We start from the raw sequence: 18390 nt of genomic DNA on the forward strand, positions 1-18390 counted from the left end.
GTGGCTTGAAGACTTCTTAAGTAAGAGAACCCAGTAGTACGTTGTCCTCAATGGCTTGTGTTCATCAGAGACAAGGGTGTCATCAGGAGTGCCCTGGGGAAGTGTAGTAGAACTGCTATTACGTTCCACATGCATAAATGATCTAACTGGCAGGTTGGGCAGCAATCTGTGGTTGCTGATGATGCTGTGATGCACAGGAAGGTGTGATTGCTGAGTGACAGTAGGAGGGTACAAGATGACGTAAACTAAATTTCCAGTTGGGGTGATGAATGGCAGCCAACTCTCAATGTATAAAAATATAAATTAAGACAGATGAGTAGGAAAAAAAAACTTACAGTGTCTGAATACAGCATTAGTACTGTGCTGCTTGATACAGACATGTTATTTAATGATGTGGGTGTAACATTATAAAGCAATACGAAATGGAATGTGCTAGGAAAGGCAAATGACTGACTTTGGTTTATTGGAAGTGTTTTGGCAAAGTGCGGTTCATCTGTAAAAGAGACTGTATATGAGATGCTTGTGCACCCTATTCTTGAGTGCTGCTTAAATGTGTGGGATCTGCATCAAGTCAGATTATAGGAAGACATCGAAGCAATTCAGTGGGTGGGCTGCTACATTTGTTACTGGTAGGTCTGAACAATACGTAAGTATTACAGATATGCTGCGGAGCTCAAATAGAAATCCCTGGAGGGAAAGCGACATGCTTTTCAAGGAACACTATTGAGAAAATTTAGACAACCGGCATTTAAGGCTGACTGCAGAACAATTTTACTGCCACCAACATATATTTCGCATAAGGACCACCAAGATAAGATATGAGAAATTACGGCTCATATAGAGGAATATAGACTAATTTTTCCCATTCTCTCTGCGAGTGGAACATGAGAGACAATTACGAGTAGTGATCCAGGCTACTCTCCACCAAGTACTGTATGATGGCTGTAAGAGTATGTACACTGCTGGGGGAAAAAGAAAATAGTACACCTGGAAAGATGACATCAATTTTGATCTGATGATGGCATATGCCACCTGGGGGATATAGTAGATGTACTTGATAATGGTTTCAACATCACCCGCCAGCAGATAGGAGAGCTGCACAGCTACCTGATCGCCACCTGTGTCTACCGTTTAATAGAGAATCCTCACATCCAGAAGACTCATTTTGTTGTGCCAACATGTGACCCAAGCAGGCAACCATGCCATGGAGATGTACTCATGCTTCCTGCAGCCAACTGAGCGAGTTTGAAAAGTGTCACACTGCTGCCTTCCAAGTGGCGGGATGGTTCTTTTGGAGAATTGCCACACGTTGGATGTAGCGCGTCATTTGTGCAATGATGCAGGTATCAGTGGTCATTTAAACATTTTCACACCAATGGACGAGGTTCTGGACATCCACGCAGCACAGACGCCCGCAAGGATTGTCATACTGTAAGGGCAGCACGTATAAGAGGGCTTGTGAGCCCAGATGTGTAAACATGACCCATTGCAAACTGGTTATTAGGAGTAGGACTATGAGCACTCACACCTCTAGCCTGTATTCCTCTCAACCACAGCATCAAAGTGCGCGGCCTGACTGGTACTGTCAGAAGATCTCTTCGAAAATAGATTGATGCACCATGGTCTTCAACGATAAAAGCATATCCTGCCTGCATGCAAGTGATGTTCATTGGTGCATATGTCGTAATCCTGTTGAGCACTGTCTTGTAGCATGCATTTATCCAAGACATACTGACCCCACCAAAGGCCTTATGATGTGGGGTGTGATAAGCGACAGCTCTCATTCACCTTCCGTGTTTCTACAGGGGACACTAACCAGTGCCCGGTATGTGCAGAATGTTGTTAGATCCTTTCTTTTGGCATTCTTACAACAAAAGGTGATATGTTGTCCCAACAGGATAATGCTCTCCCAACCACTGCCCGTAAAACTCAATGTGCTCTGCATGGTGTGCAGCAGCTTCTCTGGCCAGCATGATCTTCAAACTTATCTCCAGTTGAGCAGGTGTGGGGTATGATGGGACGAGAAGTGACTCAAATGACTCATGAGCCAACAACTCTTACAGAACGACAGGAACAGATTGAGAAGGCATGGCATAACATATCCCAGGATAGTATTCACCATCTGTATGATCAACTGGATGCCAGAGTCAGTTCCTGAATTGTCACCTGTGAAGGCTACACCACATACTAATATGGGTGTTTCAGCATGGGTTGATACCTGCTAACTCTGCTACTGATCTGTAAATGGAATCTGTTCGTATACTCTGTATGAACTGTTGCAACAATAAATCTTGAGTGAATTGGAAACCTCTAAAAGAATGTACCAACTATTTTTCTAGCAGTGTATGTAGATGTAGAATTTGCAACGTAGAATATGAGATTAGCTATAGATTCTGCCTGGAACAACCTTTGTGGACTAAATACATGAATTTGATAACCTGATGTTACATCTTTAGTGAGAAACATTCAGATTATTTTTTGCACATGACAAAAAAAATGTGAAGTGAATTTAGCAGGATAGTTCTGAACCTCTCCTGGAAATAAATCAATGGTCACGTAGTTGCCAAACACATTCTACAATGTTGCCAATTCTCCACTAGACTAGTGCTAGGAAGAACATGTTACCATAGCCAATGTGTCTTGCTAGCACCTGGGAAACTCATACGTCAAAAACATGGTGGTGCCAGCTACCACAGAGTCGAGTGATAGTCAAAATACCTCAAGTACAGATGGATGTGTTTTATTTCGCATTTCTGTAACTATGATTTTGGGCTAAAGTGTAGTTAAAATTAATATCTTTATGCACCCACTGCAACTAGATCATCATAAATAAGAGCAGGAGAAATTATTTGGGCAGTCATAACTATTACTGGTTTTCAGTCTTAAGCATACTGCAAACTGAGAAGCTCATTCAAAAGAAGCTATTCACATTGTTGGCATCATCTGACACAAATCACATTATGAGCAAATAACGTTCTTTTTAATATCACATACTTAAAAAACTGTTTTCCCTATGCATGCTTTCAGTGGCACCACCCCTAATAATAAAACAAATAAAAAGGCAACATAACACTGATTACTGAATGTGAACATCGACAAAGAAATTCCATAAGTTGTGAGTAACATAAATTTTCAAATGAGGAAAGTAAACTTTGCAAGGAAATCATCTGCAGTTACCAAAAAATAGGACTCAAAAAGCTGTAAAAAAAGTGAAACAAATGGATGAGTGCATTCCAGCTTCTGATAACATGAAAGGAGAAGCAACATTGATGAGAGTATGGGTCAAGGAACACAAAACTTTGCCATTAATGTTTAGAATATGTCATCCTTAAGGAAAACTGTTATTTGGTCTATAAAAACCAAAGGAAGAAAAATTATCATATACTCATAGTTATAACAATATAACTGCTGATGAATGAGATTTTCAGTTTCCAGACTGCTTAATATGAAGAAAAATCAAAGTAACATGATGAGCTTCACCTCGGTGTGCAAGGGACAGAATTTCTATGTAGCTCCTTGTGGTTGGTGCATTTTGTTTGTACTTTACTTCCTGTCTGTTCATTGTTTTCATAATTCTTGAAATTGCCCCTACATGGCGAACAAATGGTAAATACATATCACTGAATATCTCTTCGAGCCGTTTTATGCACTTGCTTTGGTAACTCGACTGCAGTGGGGAGTGTCCACCACCTGCTACTACTATCATCACAATCCCAGTGCTATGCAATATCCAATCTCACTACGCGCCACAATTATGCCATTATGGGAAAAATATATCAGCGTACCTGGAGCAACTCCCAGGTTGTAGATACGCTGCTTCCAGTCTCCACATAACCACAAACTAGGACGTTTTGTTTGGTTGGGAAGCTCAGCAATGATATATTTACAGGAAGACAATCATAAAGAGAAAATACACTCCTGGAAATTGAAATAAGAACACCGTGAATTCATTGTCCCAGGAAGGGGAAACTTTATTGACACATTCCTGGGGTCAGATACATCACATGATCACACTGACAGAACCACAGGCACATAGACACAGGCAACAGAGCATGCACAATGTCGGCACTAGTACAGTGTATATCCACCTTTCGCAGCAATGCAGGCTGCTATTCTCCCATGGAGACGATCGTAGAGATGCTGGATGTAGTCCTGTGGAACGGCTTGCCATGCCATTTCCACCTGGCGCCTCAGTTGGACCAGCGTTCGTGCTGGACGTGCAGACCGCGTGAGACGACGCTTCATCCAGTCCCAAACATGCTCAATGGGGGACAGATCCGGAGATCTTGCTGGCCAGGGTAGTTGACTTACACCTTCTAGAGCACGTTGGGTGGCACGGGATACATGCGGACGTGCATTGTCCTGTTGGAACAGCAAGTTCCCTTGCCGGTCTAGGAATGGTAGAACGATGGGTTCGATGACGGTTTGGATGTACCGTGCACTATTCAGTGTCCCCTCGACGATCACCAGTGGTGTACGGCCAGTGTAGGAGATCGCTCCCCACACCATGGTGCCGGGTGTTGGCCCTGTGTGCCTCGGTCGTATGCAGTCCTGATTGTGGCGCTCACCTGCACGGCGCCAAACACGCATACGGCCATCATTGGCACCAAGGCAGAAGCGACTCTCATCGCTGAAGACGACACGTCTCCATTCGTCCCTCCATTCACGCCTGTCGCGACACCACTGGAGGCGGGCTGCACGATGTTGGGGCGTGAGCGGAAGACGGCCTAACGGTGTGCGGGACCGTAGCCCAGCTTCATGGAGACGGTTGCGAAGGGTCCTCGCCGATACCCCAGGAGCAACAGTGTCCCTAATTTGCTGGGAAGTGGCGGTGCGGTCCCCTACGGCACTGCGTAGGATCCTACGGTCTTGGCGTGCATCCGTGTGTCGCTGCGGTCCGGTCCCAGGTCGACGGGCACGTGCACCTTCCGCCAACCACTGGCGACAACATCGATGTACTGTGGAGACCTCACGCCCCACGTGTTGAGCAATTCGGCGGTACGTCCACCCGGCCTCCCGCATGCCCACTATACGCCCTCGCTCAAAGTCCGTCAACTGCACATACGGTTCACGTCCACGCTGTCGCGGCATGCTATCAGTGTTAAAGACTGCGATGGAGCTCCGTATGCCACGGCAAACTGGCTGACACTGACGGCGGCGGTGCACAAATGCTGCGCAGCTAGCGCCATTCGATGGCCAACACCGCGGTTCCTGGTGTGTCCGCTGTGCCGTGCGTGTGATCATTGCTTGTACAGCCCTCTTGCAGTGTCCGGAGCAAGTATGGTGGGTCTGACACACCGGTGTCAATGTGTTCTTTTTTCCATTTCCAGGAGTGTACAATAGTACACAAATCACAGGAAATGAAGCACTTCAATTCCCACAGAAACAATATGGTTTAACCTATTTTAACGAGAATAATGTACAGGGTGTCCATAATTAAAGTTCCAGTTTGAAAACGCTGTAGAAAGAGAACCACTGCTCAGAACGCTGTCAAGTTTGAACAGGTTATTACTGGGGAAACGTCATGGAACAAAAAAAAAAAAAATTATGAAAATTTGACGAAGTTATTGTAAGCATCTTAACGTAAGTGGGGTCAGCTACAAATGACAGATGACTCACTATAAGACAGATATGGTTTCAGTTTCACATTACACTATCTGTACTGCACAAGTTCAGCAGTCAACAGTTGTGGCACTGTTAGCTAAGTAAGCCCATCCACCACAACAAGGTCATACCAAATTAGAGGGGAAAAAGTGGGGTTTTAATTGTCCTGAGGCCAAAAACAGCACAAAAAGCAAAATACATTGGTTTGTAATCGACCAGGGGCCAAAAACCACATAAATAGCAAAGTTCCATTGGTTTTTAAGTGTCATGAGACTGGCGCAAGGCATGTTCAATATGCTGTCCACTATTTTCTGCCAAAAGTTGAAATCGAGAAACAGCATGTTCCACAACAGATCGGAGTGTCTCAGGGTCACATTCAGAACTGCGAAATGTGAGCCTCCAGTTCACCTACATTCATAATTAGAGCACTGAACACAACAACTTTCAGATAACCTCACAGCCAGAAGTCACACGTATTATGACCAGGTGATCTGGATGGCCAAGCTGTAGGGACATGATGGCTGACAGTTCTAGTATTTCTGAAATGCCCCTGAAACAGCTGCTTCACTGGCTGTGCATAAAGTCACATTTTGTGAACTCACACTAGTCATTGTTTGAAATTTTTTGTTATGGTCAACGATTATTTTCCTTTTATGACGTTAATACACAGTGGTAAAAATCCTCATCTGAGCATCCTGATTTTAGTTTTCCATTATTGAGAGTTCAGTTTATTTCCTTCCCACTCCTAGCTTCTGCTTCATCTCTAATGACCTTGAGGTAGGTGGGATGTGTAACACTAATCATATTTCCTTTCTGTTTTCCCCTACATCTTTCACTGAATCCAAGAATCTCACAAGTGTCAAATGGTCACAGTTCATCACAATTCCCAATAATCGGGTGGACCATATGGGCAAACTGTAAAAAATTCCTTTAGTGCAGGCTGTTGGTGGTCTTAAGTTGGCAAATAATGCACATCAAAATTATCCTACTTGCAACAAGAAAACTAGTTTCTGATATTTCTTTGATGCACTTATTCCATGTGTGGCAGAAATGTTTCCAGCTGCCTCCACTGCCTTTATTATATCCAAAGAGAAGAAAATGTCAGAAATGCTAACCTTTTTTCCTGTTTCACACACTGTTTCCTAATTCTTAAACAATGTTAATCTAAACCTTCAACTATGCCATGTTCTGTAAGTCATCACAAAAACAGTTCTAGAAGTTCAAATAAAAAATTAAGATTGATAAATCTACCTACAGCAACCTGCAGGATGACATGCCAAACAAAATTGTCATGAACTTACACACCAGCCTACTTTTATCAGGTTAATTTTGCCCTTGTAAATTACATACAGTTTGATAAATAAGATTGTGGTTGGGTTAATCAATATAAAAATGTATTTGACAACAAACTAATTCATATACATACATCATATATGAACAAAAGAAAAATTCAGTTGCAATTAATAATATGTCCAGTCACCCACAGCATCAATAATTGCTTGGCATTTCTGAGGCATCTTTGAAACCAAGTTTTCTATTTATTCGGGTGGAAGAGACCTCCAAATGCAACGAATTTGCACCGACAGCTGTTTCAAAGTGAATTTTGTTTGCACTTGATGCAACGTTAAGAATGGGTTTCCCGAAAATAGTTTCATAATAATTTTTTCCATTTTTGAGGCACTTTACCTGTTGTGCCACGTTCTTCAAAGCCGTGCACAGTTTTAACCAATTTACAGCATGTTAGCCACTTTTGTACAAATGCCTTTGATTTCCCCATATATTTAGACACTGCAGCATGACTCATTTTAGGATCTTTAGGGTGGCTAAAGAGAAACACGAGTCTCAAAACCTGACATGCAATCTGCACTCATGAATCTTCTTGTGTATTTCAGTCAAGAATTCAAAGCAAACTAATGCTTTACGAACATGGCATTGGCTGTGAAGGACCTAAGCTGATATCTTTCACCATTTGTATGTAATGCCAACCACACTCTTAGCAGACTTATTTCAATATTTTTCACATCATATGCTGCATTAAAGAAAGAGAGAATGCAGTTTTGCATATTGAAATATGGTATAAAAAATAAAGAGAAGAATGTGCTTGATATCTTGGCTTCACCAGTAAACAATAACTACATACACCACCACAGTACTTCAACTGGAAAGCAGCAGTTCCTGCAGTAATGTTGTATCCTACCATGTTGTCAATTTATGCTGATGACTGTTATGTGGTTTTATTTCAATGATAACAAAATTATGTCAAAATTATGCATTATGAAGCAGAGGCAGCAGATGAACAGTGATGCAGATGCGTGAAGAAATGAATGTTTTGTGAAGAAATGTATGTTTTGTATAGGCTGTAATCCCCCCAATGAGTTGGAATTCTCATCCAGCATGGAGCATCCTTCTTTATGAAAACATCATGAGCCCAGCTGTATGTGTAGTTTGGAGGTCTGCTGGAATAATTCTAGCTTTGTGTGCTTAATGTCTGGGTTTGATTAACACTACAGGCAATCATTTTTAACAAGCATGAACAGACCCTCTTTACTTTTGGCAATACCAATTGAACAACTGTGGTTTCAAATTGAAATTAAACACAATGTACCTCAGCTACTGCCTGAAGGAGAGTTGGTACAGGTTGGGCCATGAGAGAGCTGCCAAGACTCTTGTCACCGGTAAGCTTTCTTATACCAGAATCAATCTAATTAATGAGCCAGTCACCATGTAAGGTCACAGACACTTGTTTCTTACTGTATTTGAATTAGAGATGTTGAAAATATTGATGCTGGACTAGGAATTGAACACTAATCTCCCCTTTTGTGGGATTTGACACCTTCAAGACAATTGTTTTGAGACACCTTCAAGACAATTGTTTTGACATTTCCCCAAGATTCCAAAGTCCTCAAGGTTTCCATAAAGAGTGCATGTTTGCATTCAAACCCTGGTCTGCCACAAAAAATTTTATCACACCATTTCAAGCTGTAGCATGCGTGCTCCAAATTAAAAGTGAAAAATAACGGTTATTTTTAATGTGACTCTGTGTATTGTCAACAATAACGATAGGTGCTGGTTTCAACTCTCAGTGAGAGACAGAATTTTTCATCACGTCATTTCAGGTTCAGGCATGCCACTCCTGGCTACTAGTGAAAAATAATTCGATAGTTAACACCTCTGTGTGTAGTCAACAATGATAATATGTGTGGGTTTGACTTCCATATCAGCACAGAACTTTTTGTCACATTATTTCCAGATATGACATGCACACATCTCACTACTGCTGAAATAAACCGATACTAAAATCTAGTCATGGCTAGAAAATGAAGGCAATAGATGTTGGGTTTATATTCCTGTGACGCAAAATATTTGCCTCATTAGTTCAGTTTCAGTCATTTCACTACTGATGAAAAAATTCAGTATCTAACATTTGATTGTGCTTAGTTAACAATCTGATTATGTGCTGGTTCGAATCCACATCCAACACAAAATTTTATGCCACTTGATTTCTAGTTTAAACCACACTTTGTTACTTGTGAATGAAACCATATTTATGGTCTGTTAGTTAACAGGGAGAATAATTGTTGGATAGAAGTCCCAGGGTCCCAGTCCAGTACAAAAATTTTTGCCATTTAATATCAAGTTTAATCTTTCTTTTTGAAATGTCACTGGTTGTAATAAATGAGTTTAGAAGACCAAGCCATCTTTAATAACATGTTTCCTGATAATTACATTATTTATTTATTTTCGTTACAGCCATTTATGGGCTATGTTCACACAACTTCTCTCACTTTCTAAAGTTCTCTTCCTTCCTCTTTCATCAGTACTACTCCATCCGTTCGCTCACTCATGCGCGTTCTTCTACCGAGAATACTCTGTTCTTCCTCATTTTCTCCTCAAAGAAATCCTTCACCTCTGCAACCTTTTTCCTGAAGAGCTGCCTGTTCACAATTTCTTCTGCCATGATGCCGCATTTTTCTAGATCCCAGTGCACTTCTTTCACCCAGGGAACTAGTGTCTTCCTATTCTCCTGGAAGAGAAGAATCTTGTTGGCAAGCCTCTCTGATTCCATTCTTTTAATATGTCCATAGAAAGACAGACTTCTTTTCTTCATTGTGGTGATGATATTTTCAAATCATTGATAAAGTTCTTGATTTGATTTTAGGCAGAACGTAAATTCATTAGATATTTTTCAGGGCCCAAGAATCTTTCTAAGGAACTTCCTTTCTTTCTTTTCCAAGTCTGAAAGTCACTTCCTGGCTATTGTCTCAGATTCATATAAACATTCAGGTTTGACGACTGTACTGTAGTGTTGGAATTTGGCCTAGGATGAGAGTGATCTAGATTTGTGTGTGTTCTGACACAATCTGAATGATATTTCCATTTTTCTTGCCTGTTCTTCAATTGTTGCATTTTAATTGTTGTTTGGAGTCAAAATCTCTCCTAGGTGCTTGAACTTCTGAACTCTCTTGATGTCGCCATACTTTGTCCTCATTGTCCAGACTGGATTATTCTGGAATTAATTTTAATCTGGACTGACAGCCATAGAGACCTGTGTTTTCTAGAGATCTCTTGTAGTATTCATTTTGTATGGTCGAACAACTGTACCACAGGGAAATTAGAAGAGCTGCAAGAAAGTTACTTTATGTGGGTCACACACTAATCAGACAGAATGCAATTCATGTCATTACAGATATTTTTTAGTATGATCGTATATAACAATGATGAAAATGCACAAAATTTCTTAAATATGTACATATTTAAAAAATGTCAAGTATGTACCTGAACCCACATGGATGCCATATAAAAACGACGCAACATTTCAGTTGATCTCTGCTACAGTCATGTTATTTCCTTATCAAAAAATATCTTGAAAACATTGTGTAGTTTCAAAGCATTCATATCTGTATTTTTCTTGACAAGTAAATGCAATCTTTCGAATAGCTATTTCTAACGTGCTACCCTCAGTATCTACAACAGACACCTGCAGCAGAACCACTGAAGTTCCTGCCACCACCACCACCACCACCACCACCACCACCACCACTTCAATTTGAATTGTCATCAGTTTCAAACATACCTTCTTTGTGACAAAATGTATAGTTCTGAATCATTTAATCTAAAATTTGATTGTTAATAATCTTTCACTAGCCACAACACTTGTCTTTCAGTATTTACAACTGTTCAACAGTATGGAGTTAATTTGAACTAAAATCATTCATATTAAACAATACAGTATTCTTGGTTTATAACCACACTAACCAAACAGTCAACATTATGATGAGTGACAATGATGTTTTGCAACAATTAGTAGTGAAGTAATCTTAGTCAAATTAATTTTTTTAGAAAAATAAAAATAGATGATATGTTTGATTACCCTATATACTCCTATAAATACAATCAACCAAACAAACAAAGGCACAGAACAGCAGGGAACCAACAGCAATTAGAGCTGCAAGGAACTACAGTTGTGAGAAAGACTCACTGATGATCCATCTCATACTCAAGAAGGCATCTGCAGATGACGATGTGTACACTTCGTGTTTCATCAAGTACCAAGTGATCTAGGATTGCATTGCAGACACGTTACGGGCTAGTGATGCATTAAATGTTTCAGCTATGAAACAATTTGCATAAAACTTTGTTTTATATTGGAAACACTATCAGTAACTTATCAGCTTCATTTTAGAATAATTATTTTCATTTCAGAATGTCAGTTGGATGAAAGTTAAGTTTGGAAAGGTTTTTGCTTACCCTCTATGTATTTGTCTCCAGAATGAAGATCAGGACTTAACTTCCAATTAACCTTAAGGTTAATAAAGATGAAAATGAGCTTGGATCGGACAATGATAGGGGAGGAAATAAGGTGTGTGCTTTTCAAAACAACCATCCCAAAATACGTACACTGAAGCCCCAAAGAAACTGGTATAGGCATGCGTACTTAAATAGGGAGATATGTAAACAGGCAGAACACGGCATTGCGGTCATCAATGCCTATATAAGACAAGTGTCTGGTGTAGTTGTTAGATCGGTTACTGCTGCTACAATGGCAGGTTGTCAAGTTTTATGTGAGTTTGAACATGGTGAATATAGTGGGCACACAAGCAATGGGACACAGCATCTATGAGGTAGCGATGAAGTGGAGATTTTCCCATATGACCACTTCATGTGTGCACTGTGAATATCAAGAATCTGAAAACCATCAAATCTCCGACATCGCTGCGTCCGAAAATAGATCCTGCACGAATGGGACCAATGATGACTGAAGAGAATCATTCAACATGACAGAAATGCAACTCTTCCACAAATTGCTGCAGATTTCAATGCTGGGCCACCAACAAGTGTCAAGTGTGTGAACCATTCAATGAAACATAATTGATATGGGCTTTTGGAGCCGAAGGCCCATTTGTGTACCCTTGAAGCTTTACGCCTCGCCTGGACCCATCAACACCAACATTGGACTGTTGATGACCGAAAACATGTTGCCTGGTCGGATGAGTCTAGTTTTGAATAGTTTTGAGTGGATGTACATGTAAAAGTATGGAGACAACCTCATGAATCCATGGACCCTGCACATCAGTAGTGGACTGTTCAAGCTGGTGGAGGCTCTGTAATTGTGTGGAGTGTCTGTCATTTGAGTCATATGGGACCCCTTAAGCGTCTAGATATGACTGACAGGTGATACATACGTAAGCATCCTGTCTGATCACCTGCATCCATTCATGTCCATTGTGCATTCCAATGGAGTTCGGCAATTGCAGCAGGACAATGTGACACCCCATATGTTCAGAGTTGCTACAGAGTGGATTAAGGAACACATTTCTGAGTTTAAACACTTCTGCTGGCCACCAAACTCCCCAGACATGAACTTTACTGAGTATATCTGGGTTGCCTTGCAATGTGCTGTTCAGAAGAGATCTCCGCACCCTCTTACTCTTACAGATTTATGGACAGCCCTGCAGAATTCATGGTGTCACTTCCCTCCAGCACTACTTCATACATTAGTCTGAGTCCATGCCAGGTTGTGTTGTGGCACTTCTGCATGCTCGTGGGGCCCTCCACAATATTAGACTGGTGTAATAGTTTCTTTGGCTCGTCAGTGTATTAACACATTGGCTGCCGGACACTTAAGTGATGGATGTTTCAATGGCGTTAGGCTGTGGCCACCAGTGGCCACACAGCAGTCAACATTTTAAATAAAACCTGAACTTGGTTGGCCATACAGGGATTTAAACCTCACTCAGGAATGGGTGTCTAGTACCATTTGGCTGTGGTTAACTACACTGTTGTTAAATGATTATTAAAAAAACTGCTACCTGTGAATAAATTCTTTCTTCATTCAGCTATATAGTGATATTTTGTTCTCTCATCCACTCATGAACTTTGCTGATAATCATATCAATTGTTGTGTGTGAATTTAATTTAAGTTAATTTTCCATTGTACTGTACTCCTGGGAGAGACTTAACTGCTTGTGCTTTTGGTTTTTCAGTCCACAATTTTACAAAACCCATTATCATGTCTGTGTCTACTGTACAGCATGTTCTCTCTCTTACAATCTCCAGATTCATTTCACAAATTGATGATATTTCATGAATAGTCTTGCAGAAACCTTGAACTTTCACTTACAGCAGTTCCTGTTTCTTTTGTCTTTTCCCCCACACACCATAGGTTACCAAGCAATAACAGGTGTGGCATGTACCATATTTGGCAATTAACATTTCCATTTAACCCACAATGGTGGGGAAAAAGAAGTGCACCATTTACCTTTGTTCCTTTAACTTCTGTGCTATGCTTCCAACCTGCGTAACATTTTCTCAATGATTTTAAGCTTCTTGTAGACAATCTGCATTATTGCCTTTCAGTCTAATTTGTATACTCTGTACTTCCCATTTGGGCATATGTATATTTATCAGGCAAACTACTGAAAACCTAAATATGGATGGCCATACACAGAGTTTTTAAACTCATTTCTCCCAAATGCAAGCCCAGTCCACAAACTACTGTATCACTGCACTGAAACTTAACATTTAGTGTGTTCAAAATACTCTTTGCAGTTAGTTGTGAGAGTCATATACAGTGCGACAACTGGACACTCGTGGGAAGAAATACGAGTAGAGACAAATTTGATAACATGTATAAACACAGTTTATTAAAAATATTTGCACTACAAAATGTACAGTGAGTATTCCTCAGTAGTTAATGAAATTTTCAGCTGAATTAGGATATTTCTTACTCCATTTGGAGACAAACATCTCTCCACACAATTAGAACTTTTAAATTCATATGGTAATGTACAAAAAAAGACTGCATCAGGCACCATATGGTGGTGGTATTTTCTCTGTGCCCTGAGCAGAGTATAATGATGGAATGGTGCTTGTTCCTGCTGCATTATTGCTGGGGACTGCTTGGTGAGTTCCACTGTCTATGTCCTCATATACTGTCCTGGTTCTGCCAGAATTACCTGAAAAATTCCAGGTTAAAGGATTTAAATTTTACAAATATTGTAACACGAGTACACGCTTATGTATAACATAGTAACTCTTATGGTTATGATGCCACCCAGTTACATTATATGAAATATGTACAACTGGCACTTAAATTATTAACTCTCGTGAGGAAACATCCCTAACTTTATCTCATATTTTAAGGAGAAAAAAGCACATCTGCAAGATATTAGCCCCATCAATCAACCTTGTACAAAATTTTGCAGTGGATCAGTATGAGAATATTGTTAAAATAATATTGAATATACATAGGTGTGAGGTTGAGATTACACAGTTGTATTACTTACTGTTATTCAAGTAGAATAATGTGTGTTCTTAAACAAGATTTTAAAACTCATTGAGCAGATTTGTGCACCTACCCCCTCCTCTTCCCTCTCATCTTCAACATCTCGCAAACAGAGCACTGGTTGTCACTCTGCTGTACTGTATTTCGCACTCTGGCATTAGGTGGTGGTGGTGGTGGTGGTGGTGTAGTGAGTGACCAACAACCAGTGCATGCAAAAGTTTGAGAGTGGTACTTTCAGAAGGTTGTAACTGCATACTTTCAGAATTATGGCCCAAATTTTCACTCGGGATCAATTCCTGGGGGCTGATACCTTACAAGTGCGCTTTTTCCTCCTCAAAATATGAGGTCAAGTTGGTGATGTTTCCTTGACTGAGCAAGCTTTTCAGTAGTTTTGATATTTTTTTTTCCAGAGCTCAAGGTGAAGGCTGGAAAAGTGCCTCATAATCCACATTAGGGCAAAATGATGAGGGTGCTAAAATTTCTTAGTTTATGAGTTTGTATCTTTCTGGAATGTGGTAAGTGATTTGTAGTACTGGTACTGCTTTAAGGAGTAGGAGCATCCAGAGATGATACAATAAAATTTCAGGAAGATATGCATGAAATGCCATAATAACAGTCACTACCTCCCAACAATTTTGAAGTGCTGTCAAACTGACAGTGTACTTTTACAACTGTGACAAACTTCTCCTATTGGAAAGCTACAAACACCCTATGTCAGTTTAAAGCAAAAAAAAGCAAGGGTGGGTCCGGTAATCATTTGCAGAAATTGGTGGCAAATACAGATTGTGGTCCACATCAGAACTAATGATACAAGTTGTGAGACTAGACTACATTCCTTCCAATGAAATAAGTACAGTTGACAAGACTAGCCATTGTGCTTTGATATGCTCACCTTCTGCAGCTTTGTTCTGAGAGATGACTGCAGGCCTCTGATTCTGATAAATGTGGAAGGCCTGAGCCAGATACTTAGACAATTCTGTGACAATCCACATTGTGACTCATGACAAATGAGTGACACTGGATGAAGAAAATCTTCTCTTAATTTTGTTTTCATTACTGCAAAGTTTAAGTTGGGAAGCCATTTTCAAATTTGTACATAGTGTTCAATGATAATTTTTCAGATAGTTGACTCTCCACCCAGTCAAGTAACAGTTACTGACCACACACAACCTTCCACCAGAAGAAAATACTACGATATTAGTAAGCCACTGTACAAACTTTCACAGAACTAGTCCAAGTTGGCTAAACCTAAAAGACAAGCTGTGCAAGACTCAAGTGAAATTAAATCAGTCTCCCTTGAGCCTGTACTATTGGTCCCTTTCAACCTGGGGTAGGAATAAACTGACTCCTCTCTCCCAAACCCATCACTTTTTCTCTCTCCTGAGGAAAGAACGAACTGTTCCAAGAGTTAGGAACAGTTTCTCACTTTTAAATGAGTGCTGATAGTGCTGGAAGCTTACCTCCTGAGGGTAAATACTGGTCAGCTATTCTCTCTCTTTTTCACTCATAGTTTCATTTATAAGCAAATCAAATGACAGCCTTACATTTATGAGTTGAATCTTTCCACTAATTAAGAATCTGGGAAGTGACTCATGCTAGAATAGGCCTCAAGTCAGTGGGGGTTCTGCTTAGCATGCACCTATGAAGGTTGCCTGAAGATCACAAAATTATTGACATGTAAGAGTAAAGGAACTGTTGGTAAACCTGAACTATTAGACAGTAAGAAAACTACCAAATATCTCATGAACATTTTCTTAGGAAATTCCAGGAACTAGCCTTCAGGGCACTATGTATGAATATGCTACAACACTCTACACATCACTGACAGAAATGAAGCAGCAAAATTAGACTAATAACTTGCACAATTGTACAAGCAAGCAGTTTGTGAATGGAACTCAAAGAACCCTTAATATATGGTGCAATGAAACAGACACCACCACACACTTCACAGTGACCATAAAGTATAGAATAAGGTATTAATTACAATGGTCTTCAGGACTCTATAATATCTAGAAACAAATAGCAGCATAACAACACTATGAAAGCCCGACACCTGTATGTATTTAACATTTTGCAGGCAACTGCACAACAAAAAACTCTTATCAAACTTTTTTGTTGTCCTCCAAACTCTTTCAAAATCCATATTAGACACCAGCTTGCAATTAGCTTCAATTAATAATCTGTACATCTACATCTGCATTTATACTCAGTAAGCCACCCAACGGTGTACGGCGGAGGGCACTTTACGTGCCACTGTCATTACCACCCTTTCCTGTTCCAGGAGCATATGGTTCGCAGGAAGAATGACTGCCGGAAAGCCCCCGTGCGCGCTCTAATCTCTCTAATTTTACATTCGTGATCTCCTCAGGAGGTATAAGTAGGGGGAAGCAATATATTCGATACCTCATCCAGAAACGCACCCTCTCGAAACCTGGACAGCAAGCTACACTGCGATGCAGAGCGCCTCTCTTGCAGAGTCGGCCACTTGAGTTTGCTAAACATCTCCATAATGCTATCACGCTTACCAAATAACCTTGTGATTAAACACACCGCTCTTCTTTGGATCTTCTCCATCTCCTCTGTCAACCCGACCTGGTATGGATCCCACACTGATGAGCAGTACTCAAGTATAGGTCGAACGAGTGTTTTGTAAGTCATCTCCTTTGTTGATGGACTACATTTTCTAAGGACTCTCCCAATGAATCTCAACCTGGCACCCGCCTTACCAACAACTCATTTTATATGATCATTCTACTTCAAATCGTTCCATACACATACTCCCAGATATTTTTCAGTGTTTGTTCTGCTATCATATAATCTTGTAGTTAGCAGAAGGAATACTACACCACTTTTTTTCCCAGGAGTAAGTCGGAAACAGATGTTTCCAACATAAAAACAGACTTGTTTACATTTAACATGCTACTAATTTTCACATCCTGTTTACATTTAACATATTGGTAATTTTTTTTATGCTGCAGATGTATGCGACAGCTTCTTATTAGTTACCGTAAATCAGTGTAAGTTACCTTAAGAATTTTTAATTTTCCTGGTGTAGATGTCACATTCATCATGCTACTTGTGCATATTTTGACAGTATTCAGGCAATAATGATGTTACTGACACTTAAGAAGACAGTCGTAATGTAATTTTGAATGAAATATTCTGTTTTAAAATTTCAAATGAAATACTTCAGCTTTCAACAGCTGTGTCTGCCACTGTTGTCACAACTAAAACTCCTGGGGTTGTCACAGTGTCCCATTTATACAAATGAGGCAGCAGAGTCTGGAACCTTCCAGAAGACAACAGAAATGACATGAGTGGGAAGCTGAGTTGGGCAGCTGGCTATTAATCTGCACAGAGCCTAAGGCTTAACCTCATGAAATACCTACAGGATCACACTTGACTGATATTTTTATTTCTGATGAGATAGGTGTAATTGAAAGCCACCAACTGGAAGACCGACACAATAATGGGTGGATGCAATTTTAATTTCATGATACACCAGGTCAAATATTTTGAGAGGTTGCTCCCCATACAAATAAGAATTTTGTTGCACTGTCCACTTGTGGCACGTAAAGGAAGATTAAGATTTAATGCCCCTGTAAATAATGAGATAATTAGAAACTAAGCACAAGCTCAAAATTGGAAAGGTATGGAATGAAAGTGGTCACTTCCTTACTTAGGGCTCCTCTTGGCTTTTACTTTAAGCATCTTAGAGAAGCTAAGAGAATCCTAAATCTGAATGGCTGGACAGGTCCCATGAATGTAAGTCCCAGCCCACAAATTTGTGTATTCGGCGAGGGACTACTTTGAAAAAGAAAAGGAAAACAGTAAGCCTTATTTCCTGCTGTTCAGGTTGTTAAGAGAACTGCAGCAGCATTGAAAATAAGCAAGATTGCTTTTTGTAACAACAGGGAAAGAACACTACAGTATTGACAGTGGTGAGAGTGGCACAACAAGGCTGCACACACCAGCAAAGAAGCAGCTGAGGACGAAGCCAC

At 40.3% G+C, this 18390-nt stretch overlaps 1 protein-coding gene across 3 annotated transcripts in view; it reads right to left on the bottom strand.

The window, feature by feature from the left end:
• Window positions 1-13721: 13721 nt before the first annotated feature.
• LOC124556474 (type-1 angiotensin II receptor-associated protein) overlaps window positions 13722-18390 on the bottom strand; it is a 92667-nt gene continuing 87998 nt past the window's right edge. For all 3 annotated transcript variants that reach the window (XM_047130429.1, XM_047130430.1, XM_047130428.1), the window contains exon 7: window positions 13722-14060. In XM_047130429.1, coding sequence (XP_046986385.1) covers window positions 13909-14060 — 152 coding nt within the window. In that variant the 3' untranslated portion in view covers window positions 13722-13908. The remainder of the gene's footprint in view (window positions 14061-18390) is intronic.

Source organism: Schistocerca americana, chromosome X (genome assembly GCF_021461395.2).
Source record: "Schistocerca americana isolate TAMUIC-IGC-003095 chromosome X, iqSchAmer2.1, whole genome shotgun sequence".
In the NCBI taxonomy this organism is placed as follows: domain Eukaryota; kingdom Metazoa; phylum Arthropoda; class Insecta; order Orthoptera; family Acrididae; genus Schistocerca; species Schistocerca americana.